This window comes from Ptychodera flava, chromosome 13 (assembly GCF_041260155.1).
Source record: "Ptychodera flava strain L36383 chromosome 13, AS_Pfla_20210202, whole genome shotgun sequence".
NCBI classification, from domain to species: Eukaryota; Metazoa; Hemichordata; class Enteropneusta; family Ptychoderidae; genus Ptychodera; species Ptychodera flava.
The window spans coordinates 29,847,337-29,875,152 of record NC_091940.1 but is presented as its reverse complement, the minus strand read 5'-3'; the positions used below and the strand labels follow the sequence as shown (position 1 = coordinate 29,875,152).

Genomic DNA, 27,816 nt, shown 5'->3' with positions numbered 1-27,816 from the left:
GACCAAATGGTGACCAGCGCGGCCCCACAGTTTGTAGGGAAATCTCATCTTTCAATTGACACCTACCGTTACGGGAGAAAACCGCTCCTCAGTGCTCCTTTGTTTCGAACAGCGTGCGGGTAAATACATGTACATCAATTACATCAATTGGAACCTTTGCTCCATCCGAGGTGACACGGCTTTCAAATGACGTTAGCACAACCCATGTGAGTCACTGGGAGGGTAAATGTGTTGCAGCCTTTAAACGACTGTATAAATTATCATCATTTACAAACTGAAAATTCTTCATATGACTAAACAGTATATAAAGTGAGACAAGACACAATACGCTGTCTTAAGACAGTGTTTCACTTCTTGTACTTTTTATTCGCCTGTTTCTTTGAAATACCTACATGAAAATGGCACATCGAATTTTTCCAGGTGTACACTTCCAGTGTTTCATCAAGACAGGGGATGGGGATTCCCACTCTGTTGACGTGTTGGCACCCCCAGTAATTTGTCAAGGGGGACAAGTCCCCCCCCCCCTGAAATGGTGCTTGTCCCACCTTGGAGATACAAGTAGAACACATGAACTGGCGAACTCCCCCTAAATGGTCTGGTAAAGTGGAGAATCTCCACTGTTGATACCATCCAGGATGAAATACTGCATTTCGGACCGTGTCCTTTATATAAAGTGGGCCATTGTGTGAACGATTGGCAGCTAAAGTCCTGAACACATTTCATACATTTAGGATTGAAGTTTCATTATTCTTTCATTATTCCGCACAGCACTCACACATCCATTCATTTTACTATTTCATACATTTAGAATTGAAGTTTCATCCTTCTTTCATTATTTCACACAGCACTCAAACTTCCATTCCACGTTACAATCAGTTCAGGGGCTGCCAAGCTGGGCCCCAATGACAGAAAAGACTGAATCAGCATATGTGATAATTATGTAAATTGTAGATCGCTAACGTGAAGTTGTATCTTGTAATAATCATAAAGATACTACACGCAGCACTTGTATTTTCCCTCAATAAATACTCGGTTTGTCACGATGAACCGTGGTTTTGTCAAGCGTAACTTTCGAAAGGATTTTGACCAACTGGGAACTGGCCAACGTCCATTAGCAATACGACCGGCCCTTTTATTCAACAACCCAACAGTGGGTGCTTTGCAGCCATACAGCTGGTCTCATAGTGTAAAATAACGGAGCCACAGCATTCGTGTCAAAAGGAGAACAGTCCATGGAGGAGGTAAGAATGAACAATCTAACCATTTCACACATTTCCGCGACGGAATAAACCTTTTAATCATCGGGCACGCCGTGTTTACCATGGCGCAGTAGCAATGGCGATGATGATAGCAGTTAGGGTTATCATATTATCTTTACCAGTTCGAATAATAATGATGTAGAAACTCTGTTATTCATCATATGCGCTAATGGTGTAGCTTGACTGACCGAGGTCTACCTCTATGCCCATTAAAGTTACTCCTTATATAAAAGATTTTACAATTCATCTGTTAAAGTGAACCATAATTAATATCTATTGAGAATGTCCCTATATGATGTGCTATACTTTGATTCATTGTTTCTAATGCAATTATTCTGAGGCCATTTAAAAAAATTCTTTGTTTGCCGTCCTTGGATTTTTGAAAACCCTACCAGCCAGCCAGGGAAAAAACAAGAACAGCCAAAAAATAAAAGTATCTAAACATAACGTCAATTTTTATTTGATTTTCTTTGGAAAAATATTATTTTTATATATATAAGAGTTTTGACATTGTATTTGTTTTCTTAATTTTCTCTTAAAATCTACCAACACGCGGACGGCAAACAAAGAATTTTATTTAAAGCGCCTAACCGTTCATCCCTTCAAGTGAAAGGGCCAATGCCGCTTTAGTATACACAAAAGGATTTCTAAGGTTCTGTAATTTAAGAACATAAAAAGTCTGTAGTACTCTTTATTACACACGCGCTACCTAATCATTCGAAACTTCTCTGTAATTTTGTCATTTGATGTATTCGTAACATTATATACACTTTTGTTTCCTATCCTTCCTCAAACCATATTTAACACTAAGGGTATTTAGTTTGTCAAGTGGAATATAGCTTCTCAATTACTTGTATCTTTGCCAGGAATAAATGTTTTGTTTCGTTTCCCATCTGAAGATAGTGCTTCAGTAATACCATCAAAATATCTGCCAACTTTGAGCCTTTTCATAGTTTGCATTACATATACTTTCAAATAAGTTTTCCGTGAATATGATGACAAAGATTTGCACCATCGTTTGGGTGAGATGCAGGACATGAAGGTAAACAAATATAAAAGGCGAACGAATTTGACCTTTCTGGTAATCATAAATGAGTAAAAGTAGTATACTGGTAGGTACGTATCCATCCTTGAAAGATAGCTGTTTCTTATTTGAATAATATGGACAAGCTTTTGCATGTGTGATATCTTCTGACCAAACATATATGTATTCACACTTTTACCGCCTAATGGATTGTGGAATATTTCATCGACTTTCACCAGTACATCAAGACGTATTCTCAAAAATGTTGAAACCGGGCTAGTTAAGTGCAAGATTCTCCAGAGATGGAGATGCGTTCCCTAGCTACTACTTCGTATGGAATACATCTGGTAACAAGAGTTTCAAAAGTTGGTTTCAAGCTTGGTTTCTCCTTGCCTGGTGGTGGTAAGAAAGTAAACTGCTGAAACAGGCAGACGAATATCAGTAGCATTTCATTCTTTGCCAAAACCTCTCCAACGCATACACGACGTCCGGCAGAGAACGGAAGGAAACTGTCTTGCTTTGGCAAAGCCTGGCCATCTTCATCCAAAAATCGTTCTACAATCAGAATAAAATGACAAGTTATGCTGTATGAAAAGTAAACCATTCATTGCATGTCAAACCATTCAAACGAAGTTATATGCAATAGCGTTTTTGATTCGAACTTTTGAATAACAAGAAAATTCTTTTCAAAATTAGAGGGTGTTTGCTGGGATTAAAGGAACTATCTTCTCACTCTCCCTTCTAGCTGCACAGTTACCTAGTTTCAGAAATTGCGTCCTTAACTCAACCTACCCGGACGGAATTCTTCGGGCTCCTTCCAGTATTTCTCATCCATGTGAATCTTCCACAGGTTTGTCCATATTTGAGTTCCTTTGGGAACGTTGTAGCCACCTAAGTAAGAATTATCCCTGAATGTCAGCAAATGTAAAACAGTCTAGATATCTTATGCCATCATGACTTCAACTGTGAATGACTTTCGTGCTATCTCATTTCCATAAGCAATGTTAATTTGCGTCTGGTTGAATTGAAAAAAGTGTTTCATTGCCAACCGTAATTCACATTTGACATGTAATGACTATCAGTATTGAAATGTTTTCTGCTATTGACGGAAAATATAGTTTATAAACACTGAGGGGGACTCTTTAAAGGCCCGGACACATAGTTCCATTACGCATAACACGCCACTCAAATGATTGTCATTAATTATCACTCCTCACCTATCATCGTATTATTTGATATCGTTATTGGCTGCTTTGTCACGTGGTATATGGAAAAGGTGATAAATCATGGTTTAGGAGACTTTTGCCTGCTCGGTGACCTGCTGAACTAGAGCACTTGAGTTTAGTGATCATCTTTTCTGCGCATACAAATTTGTTGTGCATTGGTCGACGTTGTATTGAACTTTAATTTACCCCACATGCAAATGTGGGAGACTCTATAATCAGACTGAAAGTTTCGGTCGTGTAAGGGTCTCTACTAACTCCAACACTAGCCACGACTGAAGGCGCAATTTTCAATACCTGTTTTCCAACAGAATCTTGTTGTCTCAGTTGAGTTTATTGACAGCATTTGAGGTAAGAATATTGTCCAAATCATAGCTTCTGGCCTGGATGAGAACAATCCTTACCCCTTCTCATGTAATCGTAACTCTTATTTTTTGTGTTTGAGAAGCCTGATGTGTCAGTTATGAGTGGCATTTAATTTCTTTTACTTTTGGTGTTTTGGTTAGAGTTGGCGGAGACCCATCCATGACTGAAGTTTTCAGTCCACCCTTTAATAAAGCAATAGTAACAAAAGCACAACATTGCGTTATACAAATTCAAAATACTTTTGCCAGTAAAAAAAAACCCTCCAGATTTCTCTTACACAGAGAAGCTACACACATCTAAGTAAGGACACTTAAACGCATTTGTCCTGTTATGAGAGTCTTCATAAGAAGTACCTACCAACAGAAGTCTCCTCGATTGTTTCATGGGGAACACTGACAGGTGCGACTGTTCTTATTCTCATGACTTCGTGAATTACTGCTTCACAGTACGGTAATTTACCCTTGTCAGATATCATCGGTAGTCTTTGTCCGATGACGTCGTTTATTTCCTCTTGTACCTTTGTCTGCACATCCGGGTAGTTTACCAAGTAGGCTACGCACCAATACATGGTATTAATAGTAGTGTCAATCCCGGCTGTGTGAAGAGAGGCAATATAATTATAACTATCCAATGTTTCATCGTTCATATGAACTTGACTCTATCCAAAGGCCATTTGATCCAATTTGAAAAATGCAATGTGCGTATGTGTGTGTGTGTGTGTATGTATGTATGTATGTATGTATGTATGTATGTATGTATGTATGTATGTATGTATGTATGTATGTATGTATGTATGTATTTATGTATGTATGTACGTATGTATGTACGTACGTACGTATGTATGTATGTATGTATGTACGTACGTACGTACGTACGTACGTACGTAGTATGTATGTATGTATGTACGTATGTATGTATGTATGTATGTATGGTATATATGTATATGAGTCATTCCACAGTAAAGTGCAACCACTTTGTGACAATAAGGTCAAAAATTAAATTTATTAATCTGAATCTAAAAGTTGAGTGGGTGGACAGTACTACAGGTGTGTCATCTAAAAATATTTTTTTTAAGATAAATAATTTCTTTGTTTAAGAAGGAGGGCAAATTGTCGCGGCAACAGTAACGCGTGTAACATGGACAGACATGACATTGTATTGTATTTGATCACATGTATGCCATTATGATCCCTGTGCCAAGTTTGAAAGAAACACATTAGTCTACAAGAACTAGAAACACACTTCAGAAGATATTTTAATCTTAAATATTATCAGAAGAGGAGGATATCTGATGCAATGTTATGGCAACTGGCAACGTATGTAACATACACAAATTGTGTGTGTTCCAATCTGGATAAATGTACTTGATTGATTGATTTATTTATGTATATGTCATGACGAAGTTAAATACCTCAGGATTATGAAGTGAATTGTTTTAAATTGGCTCTGTGGATAACCATATAGACAACAGAGGGAAGACCCCTGTATTGTCTATGGGATAACGTATGTAACATTGGACAGACATCATTAGTTCCGTCCAATTTTTCCATAAACGATATGGGCATCTAAGGTGCATCAATAGTTGTAAAGAAAGCTTTCAATAACTTTCTGATACAGATAGAATTGTCACACTAAAAAACAAATTAACATTATTCTATCCAGTATTTAATTAAACTACAATTACTTCCACGCGTGTAACACCGGTAACGCGTGTAACAAAGAGGACAGACATCCTGCCATTCAGGTGCTCTCAGTAATGGTGGCCATTGGTTTATATTCAATTGCGCCATAAAATATGAAATTAAGGGCACCCTAAAATGACAACATTTCAGCAATGTATACCAAAAGAATTTTTTATAAATCTTGATTTTTGGAAATGAGTAACGCGTGTAACATGTGGACAGACGCCTTCCAGAAATATTTTTAACTGCAAGAGAACCCAAGCTTCAATAAAGACAGAATAAAGAATGTTACATAGTGGAAGATTTCATTGTTAGTCAAATGTATGAGTGGTTTGCTGCAGCTTACAGCCTTCACTATATTTATTGTTCTCATATTATCAATTCGCATAGAGTTGGACAGACATAGTTACACGCGTTGCCAATATTTTTTTGGCATAATATTTTGCCCTTTCCCTAGTGTTTTTTTTTCCAAGAATAAATTTAGTTCGTAATTGCTTATAATACATTACTACTTTGCATTTGAAATCAATTCAAATAGTATCAATATTGTAAATATCCCTTCCTAATGTAACAGGGGTACAAAATGTCACAAAATGGTGAGCAAATAGAGGCCATATTTACAAAGATAAATATCTATAATTTTTGTTGAGCTGGACATACAGCTTTAATATTATTTTTTATATATGTTCATATGTAGTACTTACTAAAAATAATATCATTCTGTGTGAATGCTGTTATCATTGAAAAAGCTAGAGCTCCAAAATTGGGAATGTCAAATGTTGCGCTTTACTGTGGAAAGACTCTTATATATATTATATATATATATATATATATATATATATATATATATATATATATATATATATATATATATATATATATTTATATATATATATAATATATATAATAATGTATGTATGTATGTATGTATGTATGTATGTATGTATGTATGTATGCATGCATGCATGTATGTATGCGTGTATGCGTGTATGCGTGTATGTATGTATGTATGTATGTATGTATGTATGTATGTATGTATGTATGCATGCATGCATGCATGCATGCATGCCTGCATGCATGCATGCATGCATGTATGTATGTATGTATGTATGTATGTATGTATGTATGTATGTATGTATGTATGTATGTATGTATGTATGTATGTATGTATGTATACACTGGTGAGACGAACACTCAAACAAACAAACGTTTTCGGCTCTAAGATTGATAAAGGTGTTTCATTCAGCAATTTAATTTACATTGATAAGTCTATCTATGCAATTAGTAGATCCAGTGGCTTGTCCAGTGATATTTTTCCCTCTTTCCTTGAGAGTGTTCCAGGGCTCTCATATCATCAAGAGAAAAGCTCATTAAAATGTATCTGTATGTGACTGCGCTTTACAACAGTTTCCTTCAAAAATCAAAAAGTACCCGGCATATGCCAAATATCGTCATTAGCGATATCTCTGACTGGCATCAAAATGGCGATGAAATTCAAGAAACAAGGTCTTTTTCTACAAACTGTACTTCTGAAAAGAGAAGTAACAGTGCATAAAATTTTTCTCGATTTTTCGTAATAAGAGGATGGAAAACCTTTCGTTTCCCTAGTATTTGAAAACCTTTTTTCAAGACATTTATTGGTAAAAGTAAATTACCTCCAAAGATATCTGAAACTATTTGCCGTACATTAACATCCGTCAACAAATCAGCTTGATCTTCACCTGCAGCCTTAGCATCAGCTTGGATCTTCAGAACGTCATCGACAAGGTCAGAGACGTTCTCTGAAAAGAGAAAAGTGAACAGAACCTTCAATCGCTGATGATAAACAGAACACTTATAACGAGGCTTATTTAGTCACTCGATTTATCTCGTATTGCCGTGTTTCACAGTTTCAGGTTGCGTATTTGCCATTTTTCCTCAACGAGAGGGGACAGAATCGTTATAATGGGTTACTAAGTAATAGTTTCCAAAATAAATCTATGTTGTCAAAATTAACCCATCTTTGACAAGAGTTCATTGTTCTTTGACGTTTTCAAGTTTGGAAAGAAACCTTACCTATTATAGAGCTTCTACTTCAAAGTTTGCAAAGGGTTGTTTTAAGCAGTTTGTAAAAGAAATGAATTTTTCACCTTTGTTTCATGTGATAGAAGACCTTGTTGGTTTTAGTGTGGAAAAAAGTCCCTTTCTTTTTCATCCGAAGAGCCGCCTGTGCTCGGATTTGGGCGATTTCTTAATTTTTTAGATATTTTTTGCCTATTTATTTTGACTCTCCTCAGTGACCACTCAGATCTGTTAGTATCTATCAGAATGAATGAACGATTGCATCTTTGTTTTGTTCATTGGTGTGAAGATAATAGAGACAGGATTACCGATAAACTGAATACAGTATAAACGGAATTTAGTGCAGTAACACTGCCATACGCGTACGGTAGTCGTATTACAGTGTTTTTATCTCCTCTGACATGGGCAAACAAATGATCAAATCCGGCTTGTATTACATTTATGGTTAATGTATGTACGACATTTATTGTGTGGTGCTGTTACATTATTGTTGACTGCTTAATTACATTTGTGGTTGATTACGTAGCATTTATGGTTGTTAATATATATTTTTGAAGATTGTTACATTTGTTAGGGTTACAGTTATGGTGGTGGTGATGGTGTGTAAAATCTCAAAAGCAGTTGAGAAGCCGCCAAAAAACCCCAAACGAAATATGGTTGGCTCGTCGGATAAAGCCGAAACCAAGTTTTGTCTCTCTCATTCAACGAAACAGTTTTTCTAAGAGGTCATCACTGACAACTACCCCTGACACAGAACAGAGTGTCGCCTATCACATGAAACAAACGGAAGGTGAAAATTTCTTTTCTTTCACAAAACCTTTACAACAACCCTTGACAATACAGGCACTAAGCAAAGCAAAGGTTTGAAATTTACCCAAACTCGAAAAAATCAATAAACCAGAGTTCTGGCACCACAAACACCAAATTAGGCATAACCTAGTAGTACAAGCAACATTACAATCCTAGTCCCTTTTACAAAGGAAAAGTGGCAAATGCGACCCCTACACCATAGAAATAAAAATAAATCGTCATATTTTTGAAAAAAAATCGAAAATGAATTAATGGTCATGACCATTAATTCATTTTTGCGATGTTTCATGTATAGTGTCTAAAACCGGGATCGAATATATGCATGGTCACCCATTCATTCATTATCTTTCAACATGTCAAACAATATAAGTAGTATCTCGTATCAAAGAAAATTCATGAAAAATGGGCGACTTTGTCCCTTTAACACAGGGTTTGAAATGATGGCTTTCTCTAGTACAAAATTTCCCAAGGGTGACCAATAGTTTTATTCCTGATCTCGAAAGGGTATGATTCAGAGTTCCTTAACGGAAACTTTTAGTAAAAGTTTAAGTCTTTCAATTTCCGAGGTGGGGACCTACTCAAGCCAAATCACAAAAAGAAAGTGTTGCAGGTGACCACATAGCCAAGATCAATATGCAACGCAATTCAACTGCTTATCGCCATGTAACCCACTGTCACACAACGATAAAGATCTACCCAATATCGCCTGTTCCTGTGTCATATCAGCATGAGTGTCAATTGTGCTGCGCCAGACACGAGACCACGCCGTGCGCATAAATATCCGAATATTTATGCGAACAGACTTCATTCATAAAGTATACGACGAAGTAAACATCACGCGCGACATCTCTGCAAGTCCTTCATATCTCAATGAACCCGTAGAAGAATGACACCAGGATTCAAAAATCGTCATACAGGAGGAACCTTTTAAAGTGCAATATGCTATTACAATTGTAACCGATCAAAAGGTGTCCTCAGCTTTAAATCTATCCTGATTTCGATCGCTCTCGATCGTCGTACGGCACGGAGCTCGCGCGGAGAGGGGCCGCCATTTTGTTTGTTTACCCTGAGAGTTGCCATGTCATTGACAGTCGTCGCGCGCGGACATCGCTGTCATGCCATGCGCTCACTACCTGTTCGGGAGTAGACTGTGCACAGTGCTGGCGCCGTGCGAACGGCAGAATGTTGGCTAGAGCTTAGCCGAAAATACGAGAATTTCAACAGGAAACCATGGGAAAACATTTAATTTACAAGACCCAACATATTATTTCTGTATTTGGCAACCAGAAATACCCGTGTTCCTCGAAGCCGTTAAATTGTTTACGTCGGCGACATCACTTCGCAGGCGGGGAGCGGCAGCCATTTTGTTTGTTTACGTTGTTTACCAACAAGCTGCTAGTGTAGTTCGGGAAAACTCCAAAACCGATGACGTTTATCGTGCATATCTCGACGTTTACCGTGAACTATCACCGCTGATATTTTACGTTGAACGTCACTAGTATGAAGCAATATGGGCATGGGTATATGACAATATATCGTATCACTAACAAAAATAGATGTGTAAAGTTGCCTTTATGTCATTATCACATAACCATACTAATATACAATGTAAAATGCGAGGTAGATAAATATTCCACATTGATAAAGAATAGTCGGCATAACACAATGAACATTAATATAATGTTCATTGACGAATACGAATAAATCTAGTAACTTGCAAAAAGAGCCGTAATAAAAAAAAATTTTAACTGTCCTTATAAGTAAAAACTTTCAAACGCCAAAACAACCCCCGTTTTTCGAATAATAAAAGCAAGCTATGAAGAGGAGAATTATGAATCTCCAATATGACGTATGTTTGCCAATCAAGGTCAGAAGGAACGGGAAAGCTTTATAATCAAAGCATAAGAAGTGGGGCGCCAGTGTCCACATATGCAAGGTGTTAAATTTGTGTACTACAAATCAACTGGAAAAAGCATAAACTACCCTCATAATAACACTGTGACATTTAATAGATTTTAAATGCCAATTCTTCAATGGCGATAATATGTAGATGTATTTCATTATAACACCTATTGTTGTTGTTGTTGTTATTTCATTTATGGGTGTTGTGCTATCACATTTAAGGTTAGAGGTTTTATTACATTTATGGCCGATATTTATTATAATTTATGGACGACATTACTGAAATGGATGCATCTTATTACAAATGTTGTTGTTGCATAAATTTTATGGAGATCATTATGTTGAGAGTAATATGCGCCTCGAAGGTGAAAAACTTATTCTGCTCAAACTTTCTTCAATAAACTTTCGACCATTGTCTTACCAAAGCAAGAATAAAAAATCAGGGGTCACCGTGCAAGCTTTGGTACTAGGGAGAGAAGTTACCTAAGATATCTCAATTTCCCAATGTGTTTTAAATAAAAAAATGGCCGCCATCCCTGTGTTAACTCTATGGGACAAATAAAATTTTCGATTTTCGAAAAACTAAGACGATGAAACTTTTTTTCGTCAAGAGGTTTAAAATGACCCCCATAAGTGGAAGGTTATTTCTGTCCCCGAGGCGCGTTCTACCTTAACGGTGGTTACATTGGTAGTGATAGTGATGGTGATAATGTTGATGCTGATAATAATGATGATTGTGGTGATGATGTGTAAAAATCATAGTGATCTACCTTCTTACAATATATGTCAGAGGTGGAATTTTGTTGACCACGGCACGCTACACTTTTCTCTAGAGACTCTTAGAACACAATACATCTTTTAACAGCCAGTCAGTTAGAGGAAATCTTGATCATACCTTCGTGCATTTTTATCTTATGCTCATCGACTTTTGACTGGATAAGAGAAAACCACGCCTTTAAGATTTTCTTGTATACGCGAAGGCCGTTGGTTGGTATGTACTTGAATATTGGCTCTAAGTCAGCCATTAAACCATTCCCAAAGCTTTCGTTGACATCTTTGATGAACTTCAAGATATCCTTGAACTCGGTATCTTCAAGTTCATAACTGAAAGATAAGTAAGTTTATTTCCTTACTGGTTTTCTGAGAAGATGATATGATGTTTGGCGTACTGTTATTTCCAAACTGTAGAACGATTTCAGGAATTGCAAGAGAGTGGTTGTATTTTCCCTTAAGGAAGTGGACATGACACCTGGGTACTCTGTTGACACGATATGACAAAGTCAGTTGATGCTAGAGGACTGTTTTTATTCGGATGATATATAGCTTTCAAATGAAAGTCAAAATACGATGGCATCAATCGCCAGTGCGACAATATTTGTTCATTTCATTTTTTACAGGACAGATTCTATGGGACATTAGAAACAACTATGCTTTTTTGCAATAATCTTTAGAGGGCGAAATTTCCGAGCAGTTTGTTTCTCCTTACAATGCTGGACCAAAATTTCTGTCAAAATCTATTGATGTGCATTTTTGCTTGAATGTAATCTATTCAACTTCTAGGTAGGAGAAAGCTGAAAACACAATTTAGATATCGAACGCCTATTTGCACTTGTCAACGCACTTACAATGTGTTGTTGCTGAGATCAGCAGGAGAATACTTTTGGCAGTGAACATGAGATTAGGGGTATTTCCATGAACTTAAAAATAGTCTACTCCAATAGTATCTGGAACAGTTCACCCTTAGTTCATATTTTACGAGCGAAAATTTCTACTTCAGCAAGTAGTACAATCGGAGGCTGTGGTGCCTTAAATTTCCCGACGCATTGCAAAATGTAACTTTGCTATATCACAATACTTACCAAACCATGTAGTTCCAAATGAAGTAAGTACCCAGCAGAAGTTTTCACTTTTTAGCAAAGGGGATCAGTTATCATGACTGACTTTTTGTGCAACAGTATCTGAGCTTGTTTGGTCCTAACGTCACACACACACACACACACACACACACACACACACACACACACACACATACACTGATGATTTCAGAATGTGATTTCATGCAATCAAGGAATACCTTGACACAAAACTTTAATGTTGCCGAAATTCTGCCACAAGAGTGGCTGTCACTCTGTCGTTGCGGTGCAAGCTGCCGAAAGTTACTGATTGGCTCTTATATTGATATTTTTGGCAGCCTGACTTTCATTAAAACTTGCAAAATGCACCGATATAATGTTTTAAACTACTGGTAAGTTACTACCAATCAATTTCCCTGTAAATTTCATAAAGCTCTGAGCGATATTGAAAAAGGTTCAATATACTCACTTTTGACCAAAACACATAGTCGCCATCACATTGCAGACTAACAACATCAGTAAGGGCTGTGGATCAAATGGCTCTCCATTATTATCTTCAATAGCTTTCTTAAGACGAGGAAATGCATCTTTCGTCACTAGCTTTTCCAATTTGTCTCCACTTGCATAATTCCTACAAGACAGGAAAACTGTTGTAAACTGAAACTGCTACCGTCTCGACACTACTAAATCTTTTAGACTTTGTTCTCCTTTGGATGGTAACCTACAGTTTTTGAGGATGTGACTATGTGCCATAGTGTGATAGCGGTTAAGCTACTGCCCTAAAAGTGTTACTTGTAAATAAAAATGTTTTCATCAGCCTCACCTATGATGGGATGCCATCTGATTGTATGCAAATGATGTGTTTAGGACCTTTAACCCAGCCTGCCATCTGTGCCGCGCGTTTTAGGTGAGTGATTTTCTGCTTTGTGCAATCTACAGTACAGTTTTCAATGTTATGAATATGGTTTACTAAGCATTTAACTTTCTGTGCTGTTTTGAGAATTATGACTAGTTGTGAATGACCATGTGACACCTTGAACCCAGCTTGCTATATTGTGTTTTGTAGGATTATTGTCTAGTGTCACGATGTGATTGATGAACCCAAGCTGACATTTCCACAATTTTTGAGCTCTGGTGTGTTCGCTGTTAGAATGCAATCCATTTACCCATATACGCAATTCTTTAAATATACATTAATCAAATGACTGTATGTAGCCAGTCAGGTTAATCCGACTTAGATGTGAATTTGTGTATCCGTTACAACTTATGGTTACATTCAAAATTCCAGTAGTTTGAAAAAGTAAATATTAAAATACTTCGACAATATCGAGTTAAATACCTCCAAGTCATCGCAAAAGCACTGGCAATTAAACTACCCGGACATCTTAGTCAATTGCGAACAACACTGGCAAGTTAAAAAGAATAGAAACTGTAGCAGAAGCATTTGTCTACGTTGAGACCGTATTTCTCTACATTCTGTGACAGAAAGAGCGAATTATTTTTTATTACCTTATTGCTTGATGAGCAATTTTACGCAAAATCTTCCACTTCGCAGTGAAGTTACCGCAGATAATATCTTCTCCTCCCTCACTGAATAAGTCGACTGAAAACAAGTGAGATAACGCGAACTTAGGACAACAACGTAACAATAATTCGATAATGTTATCAGATGATTCCAGACATTTCACAGTTGAATCTTGTGCTCAATGACTATAGTTCGAACATCGACAGGCAGATATGCGCAACGTTAATGCGTTTATATTATGAGGGACACTACGTTTCTGCGGGTGATCTTGAACGTCCTTTACATCGTCCAATCCACGATCTAATGTGAGCCGATTGCGCGAGTCAGCAGAGATAAAGAAGGCTTGGGAGGATTGCGATTTATTTATTTATTTATTTATTTAACTTTATTTACTGTCGATAACATGTTCGGCCAATAAGGCCGATCTTCCACAAGGTCGACATTAAAAAATTTACAGAATGACAGAGAAAAAAAAATACAAATACAAGCAACAAACCAGTAAAAAATCAGGTCAAGAAAAAACAGCAATTAGGACAATAAGACAACTAACACTACAACAAAAGACAAGAACATATCACACCCGATCCATGAGAAATTTATACAATTGCCACTTGAAAGATCTCAGATTTGGGCTGTTTTTCAAAGATGAGGGGAGTTCATTCCAAAGGACAGCACCAGAATATGAAAGGCTTTTTTCGATGGTGACAAGACTGGCATGACTGTTGTTAATGCAATGTTCCAAATACAGTTGATGTGCTCGACATACGTTATTGTATTTCATAAGATCAGAAAATACTGTAATTGTTTCAATCACTTTCGCGCAGCCTATCGGTGCTAAAAAGAGGGTGCTCGCCTGACACAAACAGTTTGAGACTTCTCAAGAAGAATATACATAACATCTCTCTTAGAAAATGTTAATGTCAGGCCGAGATAAGGAAGTAATAGAGTTGACGATATGAGGTCGTTTACTTAACACTGTTCTGATCTTCCGATGGTGATACTAATATGATTGATACAATATTATGTTATCACTTATTTGGATATGAATGTCTGTAACCACCGTAACACCATCAGCGATCTTTTGAAGATATATTTGCCTATTATTTCGTAAAGTGAACGCTCTCAACAGTCATACAAGAATTGTTAAATGGCGAAGGGTTGCTGCAACTATGCTATTCCCTCCAATTACCCTTATCTTAACTTAGTGGTATCGAAGTGGACACTTTTAGTTTCAGGTACATCCTATAGGGTCTGTGGTGGTAACAGGTCTTGATAAGCTTGCGTAGGTAATTTAAAGTGTCACAGGTAATAACATGCATGTCATCAGTTGTGTGAAATCAATTGAACAATGTTTGTGAACATAGTAGGAAGCTTGTAATTGATCTTACTTAGACCCATATTTTCAAAATAGAAAATACAAGCATATGATTGGTTTTGTGAAATTAATTTAGCAATGTTTGTCAAGACAATACGAAGTAGTTTTCTTGTCTCTGAGTGCAAACCATTCTATTTTCTGACTTACGGCTATGAACCACGGGTCTACCAGCAAATGCGTTCTGCTTCTTTACCAAAGCTTCCCGGACAAGCTCAATGTTATTGAGTACAATGATTCGCTCCCTTCCGATTTTCAGGGAATAAATATCTCCATATTTCTTGGCGAAGTCTGTGATGTTATAAACAGGATCCGTGGCGAGAGCTGAAACGAGATGTGGTTGATCAGACATATTTCTCGCTGAAACAAAGAAATTGCAATTATGACGGATCTGTCTATTATGAAGCTGTTTCCAGCGGCACGCCATTTCCCCATTAGCCTGGAAGTGAAGGTGATATAACTGTTTTCGGACCATTAATTAATGTTTTTCATGTTTTTATTGTGAAAGAAGTGCATGTTTTATTCGTTCCCTGACGTATGTTGAAGCACAAGCGTAAGCACTGACAACAAATCCGTGGTGTAGACAATTGTTGATGTATGAGCCGAACTCGAACTGACATTCGGTTTTTAGGCATCACATTTGACATCACCCACATACATACTGTGTTGATGTGTTGATTGAGCTATATTTTGATATTGGTTTTAGGTATGGAATAAGATAGTGCATTTCACAAACAAACCTAACATTAAAGGGAAATACTTCAAGCATTATAAAAATACAAATTTACCCTTTTTTACAAAGATGTTATTGGTACATATTATATCACATTCCTTCTTACAGGTATTTCAGAATAAGCGTTTTTTATCTCGTGTAACATAAGTTGAAAAAGCGCAATTGTAGCAAGTTTGTAGGTAAAATAAGTAGAAATTTTAAAGTCAGGCATAGAACAAGTTACACTTACTTTACAATGCTAATGGAATTTTAAGTGCCATTGAAACAAATATATATATATATATATATATATATATATATATATATATATATTCATCATAGAACGATCATCAACGACACCTTTTCATTATTTTGACATAAAAAGGGGAACAGCTCTTTTGCATCCCTAGATGTTACAAGCAAATCATTCACATAAATTGAGTTCTGCTTTTTACGAACTTACTTAGCCTTTGCATTAAGACAACTTCGTGATCAATGCCATAATTTGTAACATGTCAGTGGTTTGGTGACATCTGGGTTTAGAATTGACAAATAACTAACCTCCTAGGCTTCCAATGAACGGTAAGCCTCTCGGTCCTGGAGGAAAACCTGCAGGTATGTGCATGCTCCATAGTGCAGCTATAACTAGCATCAGTACGATCACCAACAACACATAGGTTGGACTGCTGAGGAAGTTCTGAATCGCTCCAATCGTTAAAGAAACCATTCTGATAGATGGCCTGCTTCCCTGTAAACAACAATGGGACAGCTGTATCAGAACGCTTTGCTTTCGAAGGACAAGCCAGAGAAATTTACACAGGCGAGGTTCTGTGCCATCGTCGTAAACCACGTGCCTCTTTACGGCAACAGCTTAACGCTACCCGTTAATTATATGCTCTGGCTCGCGAGAATGGTTCTGTGCATTAGATGTGGTACCCTCTATTTGATTGGGATAACCATAGATCCTCGAGGGTCTATGTGATAACAGGGATGCAATTATGTGTTGAAACGCTTATTCAGCAGGGGTCAGCTGCGCTGGTTTTCACTTCTGTTCAAATTTATTTTTAACAGCACTCCCTACGTCACACTATTGTTCTCATCGGTGTTTATTTCCAATTTGCATGCTTTCGTGAGAATTACAACCACCAAGCGGTTTTTACTCTACTATATTTTGCAGTTTAAGTGCTTCAGGTTTGAATACTACAGAAAGTCTTGCCTCTTTTTAGCGGCGCCCTGATATACTTCATATCTGCTCAGTCTTGATTCACTACCTACCTACGACTTTTTTCAACCTAGCCAAATCTCCAACGCTCAGACAAGCATCACCTAACAAGGTCTTAAACACAGTGGATAGAGGGACTGAGCCCTAAACAAAACACGCCCATACCAGAATTCGAACATGCAGACTTTCACTCGAAAGCCGTACACACCCACTAAGTCAAGAACAGATTTCAGGCTGCTTGGTTTTGAAAAGTTAGGCGTGTAAAAGCATTACCTTGCACTCTGTGACCAGCTGTCACCTTCACAATATGCAAATTATTGATCCTTATTGATTTTTATCAAACAATGGAAACAAAGACTGGTCGGTTCTGCAGAACCTGAGGCTGCATTCCTAAACACCTGCGGAGGGGGTGGGGGTTCAGGAGGAAACATTTACAACGTGCCAAAGGGGATCTGAAAAAAAATTCACATTGCAAAGGGAGGACTTGAAAATTTATTGAATATTAAATTCCTTTTCAAATTCATTCTAGCGCTTTTATTTCCGGCATGCCCTTCGGCAGCCGGATTCTCACCAATGATAGGGGAAATTCTCACCGTCCACCGGTGTGATTTGTGATTCTCATCGCTCACTGGGAGACTTGTGATTCTTACCACTCCATGGTAGGACTCTTAAAAACTCATCAGTCCTTTGTGAGACACCAAATTCTTACCATCCACTTACTTATAAGATATATAATTCTTACCAGCCGTATAGTGAGACAGTAAACTGAATATTGTTGAAATATAAAGCCTACAGTTTAAAAATACTTTGACTCACAATAGCTGGTTTACAAACCTATAATGCTACTCCAAAATCAAGCACACTATATTACGACAAAATTTCAAAGTTGCAGTTTAGGTAACCACAGTAAAAAACATTCAGCTTGAATGCATTTCATTGCCAGTGTACAGCTGTCAGTGTACTGCTAAGTGGAGCGCCAACTTCTGGAGCCACTGACTAGAGTTTTTTCACATCATTAACACAGCCGGAGCACGGAGATAAGAACTCCATCATGCACCAAGGAAGGAAACTTTTTAGCTACATGTAATTTATTTGACAGTTTGATGTCAGTACGTTGTTGCATAGGTAACTGACTGCAATCAGTTCAGAGCCAAGGAAATACAATTTGAAGAATTGGAAAGTCGTGCCACTTCGTGGTATTGACAAGCCATGGCAACTAAAAACCGAATGCAGCTTAAAGTAACGAGTTGGCAGTTGTTGAAAGCCAATTTTAACTAGTATCGGCCAGTATCGCGCAACTTCTGTTTGGGTTGCATATGAAAACACACCTAACACTTTTTACGGTGTTTTGAAAAGAAACATCTCATGTTGTTTGAAATCTTTTTTCTAGACGCGTCAAGGACATATTGAAAGCAGGATCCTACGTAACAATCATACGGCAGTGTTGGCTAATATCAATGGAAAATATATTTTGCCAAAATTCAATACGATAATTTTTTATGGAGGCGAGAAAACACTGAAGAAAAGCATTCTTTAAAATACTGTGCGCTGTACGTAAATTATTCGGTAGAGGTACCGATTTTGTACAAGCTATTCCCAGACCGGCTGGTATTTCACAGACAGGCACAAATACACGAAACCATCGTACGTGCACGGATACAATCTCTAACGGCTGGTTCCCTCATCCGCCCTGCACTGCACGAATCAGAATGTCTGTCTAATTATGTTATTGAAACACAGGAAAATATCCGATAAAATTAGCATGGCGTGGCAGTACGTCTTCTCAAAGAGTTTACTCGTTTTCTTAATGCTTTACAAACAGCAATATCGATATTTTAAGTGCGATTCATCTTCATTGTATATGCCGATAGACTCTGTGACATGCAAACGATGAATGGTCAATAATATATGCTTCGTTAAAGGTAGTATGCGCCTCGAAAGTGAAAGACAAACTTTTGCTCAAACATTTCTAAATGAAACTATCAACTATTCTAATCCAAAATCAATAAAAAATTGGGGGGTCTGCGAGCAAAGTTTGTAACAAGCGAAGCAAATTGCCTCGTATTTTGCAATAGTTGAAATTCGAAAGAGCCGCCTTTCCTGTGTTAACTCTTATGTGGGGAAATACATACTGGATTTTCGAAAAACTAAGACGTTGAAAGTTTTTCTGTCTCCAAGAACTTTAAAATGAGCCCCCACAAGTGGTAAATCAGAAAACAATTGCAGACATTTGAAAATCCGAATAGCTGTCCTCAGGCGGGCTCTACCTTAACGTGTCAAAACTCTGTCTCCACCATAATCTTCGTTCTGGGTTTTACTGGGAATAGCCCCAAGCTGTCTGTTGCGAACAGTGGTCGTACATTGTTCAGTACTTACCAGATATCGGAGTTACCACGGGACCGTAATTTGTAGTTGAAGACACGCGGGTAGAAGTGAGATTGATGGCTTTATCTACAGCACGGGAACTCAGTCCGACTTACAACTTCAGCTCTGATATTCGTCTCTCCTCTGAATGAATTTCATCACAATTCAAGTTTACTTTCACACGTAATCTACCTTTACTCTTAGACTATAAGGTAATACACATTGTGCTGTAATGACACACCATCTCGTGATACGACGAATTGCTGACTCATCGTGATTTGTTGACTCTGCAAAACTATTCATCGTCGGTACTTTTGTTGTCACCTGGCTTGCCACGCGGCTGAAACACCACGCGGCATCACATGTACATGAGTACAATGCCGTCACTTTAATTAAAGATTCTAACGTGTAAAATTCTGACTTGGAAAATATTACCGAATAACCAAAATCAGAAAATAAACATCATAAAATCCTGTTCTTGTCACTTGGTACTAGGTGGAAAATACACGTGTTATTCATCATTCCATCGTTCGATGTGAGTTTAAGAAACTCTAGACCGTGAAAAACCCACCAAAGTAAATGAATGTTGAACATTATAAAACGCAATGACTTTATTTCTGGGGACACTTTCTCAAACTTCACTTCGTCCCCAGCTTTGCATCATGTCTATCGCTCCCTTAGAGGACACGTCCAACTTAATAATACAACTTGAAAGATGTATAAACCGTTACCCATGGACCGACCGTGGAGCGGGAGCTGCTGCAGTGCTTATGGTAGGTGATCATATGACCAGATGACCTATGACGTCGTGCGAATATCATCGCGGCATAAATGTAAAAAGAGCAGCGAGACCTCACATTGGGGCTAAGCAAGGTCTTGCGAATGGGGCTTGTGTACATTTTTTCACCGTTACGGTAGGTAAAGGCTAGAATTAGGAAAAAACACTCAAAGCGGCGAGAAGGATACGCCATGGTGCCGCCAGACGCAGCGTTAGGTTACAATGACCTACATAGTGACGTAAAACGTGTCCGATAAATAGGCCACCGTCTTAGGGACTGGTCAGTTTCTTCGGCTGGGGGGGGGGGGCGGTGGATTATTTTTTGCCGACGTCAAAAAGTGGCTGACCCCCCCTATTCCAAATTTTGAAAACAGGGTGACCCCCCCATCCCAAATTTCGAAAACAGGGTGACCCCCCCTGCGCACGCGACAACTGTAAAACAAAAGGTGGACATAATATATATATATATATATATATATATATATATATATATATATATATATATATATATATATATATTTTTATTTTACATACATTTATATTTTAACAGTTATTCTGTGTTTTAGTGAAATTGTTGACATGTCAGTTGTGCAGTTGTAAGATAGGAATTTCAAAGTGTCAATCTTGAAGTTTGAATAAAGTAGGGTACATTTTGAATGAGTTGTGAATGTATTTCACATTTCTATGCTTAACCAGATGTCCTGAACAGAAATGGATGTCAATCATTAATATCAAAGAGGAAAGTGCAGTAAATCAAAAATTTGATGGGTGTTAAGACTTTCCAGCCATCCAATGAAATCTCCTGAGCAGCCATAGAGAGACATTTTCGCTAAATCTGATGTGTGCAGTGTCTGCGATGACCTTTTCTTGTAACATTGAAACCATAAAAGCACAGCTAATAATGACAAAAACTGCCTTTTTAACTCTTTGTCATAAAAAGCATCATTCTACAGAAAACCTGAGACACAAAGGAAAACAGTTGCATTAATGACAACGAAAGATATCTTGTCATTTTTCTATCTCTAAAATAAGTCACTTTATCAAATATATATTGTGAAATATTTGTGCATGTTGCTTTCTCATACTGAATTCTCATACAGAGAACAGAAAAGTATCAGGAATTTGTCATGCTTTTCACTTTCACTTAGCAAACATCAAGATATCTCTGGCATATATCTTTGATTTATTACAGTATGGCGCCCGAAGGGCGCGGACGAGAAAAATATGAAACATCCTGATACCTCTGATAAACAATCACAACAGCAACAGCAATAACGATAAAGGAAAGCACCTCGTGAGGGAGTTTTTGACGAACATATTGAATTTTATCAACAATTGAATACATCATTGACATCCGTCCTTTAGATATGTGAGGACCTTGAATCAGGTATCTTTATGTCACAATACTTAACTTCACTGTCACTACTTTTGAACTCTTGACATGGTGTGTTCCTCAATAGCGAGAAGTACACTGAAATTTACTACATGGAATATTTATGGAAATTTAGAACAGAAAGTTAGAGATAGCAGTTTTTAAGTAGTTTAGAAAGGTTTGATTTTTTAAGTCTAGTAGAGACAAAAACAAGAGTTGACTCAAATATTAATATTTCAAAATATAGTTATTTTCATTCGGCTAGAACCAAACAACATAGAAAAGCACGCTCACCTCTGGAGGAGTTGCATTTTATTTTAGAGATATTTTTACTGCTGGTATTACGCAGATGGAAAGTAGTTCTGAAGATTTTATTTGGGTTCGTTTAGATAGTAACTTTTTTAACTTAGATGATGATATCTTTATTTGTACCCTATATTTTAGTCCACAAGGGTCAAGTATTTTTAGCTGGAAAGAGTCAAACCAGTTTCAGCTGTTGGAAAAGATATTGCAAAATTTTCAAAAAAGGGGGCAATTATTCTCACTGGAGATTTCAATGCACGTACTAAGAATATACAGGAGGTTGCAATTTATGAACAAGACGACTATCATTTATCAAATGCAGACATTGCTTTCAAAAAACGAAATTCACAGGATATTTCAATGAAAAATTATTATGGTGACCAACTTTTAGATCTGTGCATGGCCACCGATATGGTAATTCTTAATGGGAGATGTATTGGAGACAGTATTGGAAAATTCACCTGTCACCAAAGGCATGGCAGCAGTACTGTGGACTATAGTATCGTCAGTACTAACTTATTTAGCAAAATTCTTTTTTTTAAGGTTCACCCATTGAACATTTCTATATCAGATCATTGCCAAACTGAATTTCAGTTACAAACTAACGCCTACTTAAATAATGTAGATACTAATATAAAAATTAATCAAGATAGACGTAGCAATGATTTTACTTTTGTATGGGACAGCGACTCTAGGTATTACTTTTATGAAGCATTACATAATCCACACATTGCATCACTCATTAATAATTTTAACAAACACATTTTGATGCCACAATACAGTCAGTTAATACAGCTTGTGCAATGTTATCAAACATATTCCTACAAACAGCAGGAGCTAGTCTCCATAAACGCATTATAAGGAAAAAAAAGGAACAAAAGGGCAAGAAGTTAAGCACCTCTAGGAAACCAAAGTGGTATACCAATGATCTTGGTAATTTAAAAAATGATGTTTACAAATTATCAACTAAGTTGAGCAGAGACCCATATAATACTGAATTACGGAGCTCGTGCTACAATTTAAAGAAACAATATAAACGTCTAGTTAAAACAAAGAGAAGAGAATTTAAAAGTCAGATTTTAAACAAATTAGACAGCTTGGGGAAATCAAACCCAAATAAGTACTGGGAGCTGATTAATGAGTTGAAATCAGATTCACAAAATAATAGCAGTGAACACACACCAATTGAAAAGAAAGGTGGTACAGTCATTTTAAGGCACTTAATACAAAGGTAGATTTGCCATTAATAGATGAGAATGTTATGATAGATCAACAGAGGCTGGGAACACAGATATCAGCTTTGGACAAACCCATTTCTGAATTAGAAATTCAAAAAGCCATCAGTACTTTAAAGAACAGGAAAGCCCCAGGTATGGATAAAATAACAAATGAAATGATAAAAGCAAGTAGACATGTATTAATTAAACAAATCAAAACTCTTTTCAACGTAATCTTAGCTAGCGGTCACTTTCCTGATGCATGGAACACAGGCATTATTGTACCGATATATAAAAAAGGAGACAAAATGACCCGAGAAATTACAGAGGGATAACATTGCTAAGTACAATTAGTAAACTTTTTACTTCAGTTCTAAAACAAAGACTAATTACTCATATTAAAAATGAAAACCTTATAATTAGGGAACAAATTGGCTTTATGCCAGAGTTTAGTACATGTGATCATATATTTGTTTTAAAACAATTACTTACAAAGTATCTGAGTAAGGGGAAATATATTTTTGGCTGTTTCATAGACTTTCAGAAAGCCTTTGATTCAATTTGGCATGTGGGGCTTCTACACAAATTAATAAAGTATGGTATCACAGGGAAATTTTATAACATCATTAAGTCAATTTATTTAAATTCGAAGGGTTGCATTAGGTGAAAGAGGGACTCACTGAACAGTTTTCCATTGGAGAGAGGAATAAGGCAAGGTGACGGCTTAAGCCCACTGCTTTTTAACCTATACATTAATGACATAAAAGATTCGCTTAATTGTGTCAGCAATGACCCACCAACTTTATTACGGAGTACTTTATCATGTCTACTTTATGCCAATGACTTACTTCTACTATCTGAGACACCTACGGGGCTACAGAATGCTATAAATTCAATAGGGCATTATTGTGAAAAATGGCATTTAGGCATAAACATTCTCAAATCAAAAATCATGGTTTTCAACAAATCGGGGAAAATTTTCAACAAATTTAAATTTACTATACATGGTAATGAGTTGGAAAATGTGTCAACATACACTTACCTTGGCATAAAGTTAAATATTACAGGAAAACTAAACAGAGCACAAATTGATTTGAAAAACAGAGCTATGAAGGCATGTTTTAAATTGAGACAGTTACTTTTGCAGAGTTAAATATTCCAATTAAGGTCCATTTACAAATGTTTGATGCCATGATAAAACCTATTCTGCTATACTGTACAGAAGTATGGACTGCAGACATATGCACAAATGCAAAAACCATACTCACAAACTTAACAAACACAATTGAAAAGTTGCACATTAAATTTTGCAAGCACATACTTAAAGTGAATAACAAAGCATCCAACATAGCATGTCTAATGGAACTGGGTAGATATCCTCTAATTGTTTCAAGCATAACACAAATGGTCAAATATTGGTTAAAAATAAGTAAGAAATCTGATACAACACTGACTCGTGAGGCTTATGATCTGGGTTGTCAACTGGACAATGCACATACAGATAATTGGGTGTCAGGAATTAAACAATCGTTGCTGCTCGTAAATATTGGAGATGCCATGAATGTAAAGATAGAAAATGACAAACACTTTAAAACTAATTTCAATGTAAAAGTTAAACAGCTATTTGAAAAATGTGCATTTGAATTGATTCATGATGATACCAGACAAGGGCACCATAAAAATAAACTTCGCACATACAGAGAGTTGAAAAAAGATTTCTCTCTCGAAAGCTACCTTCATGTCATAAAAAACCCAGATCACAGATCAGCCCTGTGTAAGTTACGTATTAGTGCACACATATTACACATAGAAACAGGTAGATATAGAAACCTCGATGTCATAGACAGAGCATGCCCAATTTGCCAAAACAAACAAGTAGAAGATGAGATACATTTTCTTTTTCATTGCAAAGGATACACAGACATTAGACATGATTTTTTCAGTAAACTAAACATTTGTAAAAACGCATTCAGAGGCACACAAGACCTTGTAAGCATCTTTTCAAGGACAGATAAAGCATCACTATGTGAATTGGGAAAATACATACATACATGTTTTAAACTCAGACAAGACAAAATGAAAAAGGCAAAGTAAACTATTTATGACCTTTAATATGTTGACCTCATGTATAGATATTTATATTTATATATATATTATATATACTCTTTCATTGTTGTTTTTGCAAAACCTTTATTGTACTTTATGATCAAGATCCCAACTGGGATACGATTTCAATAAAGGCTTACTTTACTTTATTAAAGTCATGCACAGGAAGGGCGTGCTGAAAAATGTCTGATATATTAAAGTAACGTGAAATATTGAACATACAGATATCTCTGATATATGTATGCCTGATATGTTAAAGTTGGGCGTGCTGAAAATATGTCTAATTATTAAAGTTACGCGCCCGAAGGGCGCGCCGAAAAATGCAACTGAATGATGAAATTTGTGGCTGACACGATGCATTTTAGGCAATGATGAGCCTGTGTCGAAATTCAAAAACACACTGACCCCCCCTATTGGGCATTTCAAAAACATGGTGACCCCCCCCCCCATCACCAAAGTCAAAAACAGGTGACCCCCCCCCCATGAATCCACCGCCCCCAGGCCGAAGAAACTGACCAGTCCCTTAACGCTACAGGCAGGCCAGGCTGCGAGGATAGAGAAGTGTACGTATTCAGGCTATACATTTTTACGGCGCAAGAGCTCCCGCAACAGACAATGAAGCGTCATCGATCAGATCATTTGGGTTTATGATCAGATCGTGATCTGTAAAGATTTGGAAAGTACAAGCTCTTTTGACAGTGGTGGATGTATCGCACTATTTAGTAGAGCAGCAACAACACTCAATCTTTCACATTTGACATCTCGATGGCCCGACATTAGCTGTAAGACTACACTACGCTGTACAGTGGACGATTACAAGACGCAAACACGCATACTTACCTTCTTTAGGCGTATGTTCCTGGTAGGGATTGCACCTCTGTACCGTGTCTAAGTTAACTAGATCAGACGAACCTTTGGCACGATCGCCGTTTGTTTGGCTCGTGTTCAGAAGGCTGGTACAGTGACTGCTGATCACGTGGATGAAAACAGCGACGTATTTATTTACCCGCATAAATTGCTCGGTTCATAAAACGAAAGGGCTTGGTAACGCGTAGCGGAAGGTCACAAAGGGTAGCCATTGTTGACGAATGCTGAATGCTCTATCGCGGACAATTCAGACAATTGTTGGCGGGGTTAAAGTTTCGCTCTTTCCGTGTAGTATAGTTAAAGGCATATGAATACTAGGGATTCGTGCCTTCATTTGAAAATAGATTTCTTCAACGAGTAGTGTATCGTGTAGAACGACCTGAAATAAAGAACTGATTTCACCCTAATGATTTTGGTGAATTTGTAGTAACATATGAAAACCGTTTTGCAGTAACACATATCACGGTCATGGAACTTCAAACTTAATGTTTTCATTGATTTTACCGAAAACAAATACGATTGATTGTTCAATTCAAAAGTGTCGCCTGCCAACGAAGAAGTGTGCTGAGGACAGTTTCTCCGAGTCCGTCCACCTGACAAGTACCTAACTCTATCCCTATAATCATATCCAGCTATGCACAGTAGCTTTGCTACACAATAAATTAGTTAGCTATCCTTGCCTGTAAAGTATTTTCAGGCGATTTTAAAGTAAAATCAGTGATAGTTTGAGTGTGAGATGATGGCTCTGCGAATGGACCGGAACTTTATTTTGGTACCTACTGTGTGGCTCCAGGGTCCATGGTTTAACATTATAATGACAATAGGCAGATGTCATGGCCTTGCCTGCCACGTTCGCAAGCCTCGACTGACCATCTTGTGGTACCCCAATACGGTCTGACCAAATGGTGACCAGCGCGGCCTCACAGTTTGTAGGGAAATCTCATCTTTCAATTGACACCTACCGTAATGGGAGAAAACCGCTCCTCAGTACTCCTTTGTTTCGAACAGCGTTGCGGGTAAATACTTGATTATCAATTACACAAAATTTGCCACGGCTTTCAAAAGACGTTGTTAGCACAACCCATTTGAGTCACTGGGAGGGTAAACGTGTTGCAGCCTTTAAACGACTGTTTAAATTATCATCATTTACAAATTGAAAATTACTCATATGACTAAACAGTATATAAAGTGAGACAATATATTCACCTATTTCTTTGAAATACCTACATGAAAAATGGTACATCCAATTTTTTTCCAAATGTACACTTCCAGTGTTTCATCTAGACAGGGGATGGGGATTCCCCTCTGTTGACGCGTTGGCACCCCTAATAATTTGTCAAGGGGGACCAGCCCCCCCCCCCCCATGAAATGGTGCTAGTCCCACCTTGGAGATACAAGTGGAACACATGAACTGGCGAAATCCCCCTAAATGTTCTGGTAAAGGGGAGAATCCCCTGTTGATGCCATCCTGGATGAAACAGTGCACTTCGGACTGTGTCCTTTATATAAAGTGGGCCATTGTGTGAACGATTGGCAGCTAAAGTCCTGAACACATTTCATACATAACACGATTGGAACTAATTTGGGATAATTGGATTTTCATATTATTCAAATTTCTCAAAAATGTTAGGTGCCCTATAACTCAATGTTGCAATATTACAAATTACTCATAAAAACAAGTGTATAACTTAAAAAGAAAAGCAGATAAGCTTACATTTGCGGATCAAATAGACATTAATTTACCATCCAATTATCCCAAATTAGTTCCAATGGTGTAACATTTAGGATTGAAGTTTCA

General features: G+C 37.3%; 2 protein-coding genes across 3 annotated transcripts in view; one reads left to right on the top strand and one right to left on the bottom strand.

The window, feature by feature from the left end:
- LOC139148120 (reticulocyte-binding protein homolog 2a-like) overlaps nucleotides 1-27,816 on the top strand; it is a 581,355-nt gene that overhangs the window by 54,379 nt on the left and 499,160 nt on the right. The gene's annotated exons all lie outside the window — the stretch shown is intronic.
- LOC139148116 (steroid 17-alpha-hydroxylase/17,20 lyase-like) lies at nucleotides 346-26,288 on the bottom strand. 2 transcript variants are annotated; one of them, XM_070719416.1, is made up of 10 exons: nucleotides 25,992-26,288; nucleotides 16,351-16,537; nucleotides 15,228-15,401; nucleotides 13,690-13,783; nucleotides 12,650-12,811; nucleotides 11,223-11,431; nucleotides 7,210-7,335; nucleotides 4,230-4,466; nucleotides 3,076-3,174; nucleotides 346-2,838 (listed from the first exon to the last, which is right to left on the bottom strand). In XM_070719416.1, exons 2-10 carry the CDS (start codon nucleotides 16,514-16,516, stop codon nucleotides 2,564-2,566), a joined length of 1,542 nt encoding a protein of 513 aa, XP_070575517.1. In that variant the 5' UTR covers nucleotides 16,517-16,537; nucleotides 25,992-26,288; the 3' UTR covers nucleotides 346-2,563. The 2 variants fall into 2 exon arrangements, with proteins under 2 accessions (XP_070575517.1, XP_070575516.1); XM_070719415.1 differs by lacking the exon at nucleotides 25,992-26,288 and adding an exon at nucleotides 19,388-19,571.

What these genes read in the sequence shown, in the direction of transcription:
- LOC139148116 (XM_070719416.1), bottom strand. Translation starts at nt 16,516, where the DNA reads ATGGTTTCTTTAACGATTGGAGCGATTCAGAACTTCCTCAGCAGTCCA. An exon ending in ATTGCTCATCAAGCAATAAG is followed by an intron (nt 12,812 to 13,689) that starts GTAATAAAAAAT and finishes CCTGTCTTGTAG; the next exon opens with GAATTATGCAAGTGGAGACA. An exon ending in ACTATGTGTTTTGGTCAAAA is followed by an intron (nt 11,432 to 12,649) that starts GTGAGTATATTG and finishes CTTATCTTTCAG; the next exon opens with TTATGAACTTGAAGATACCG.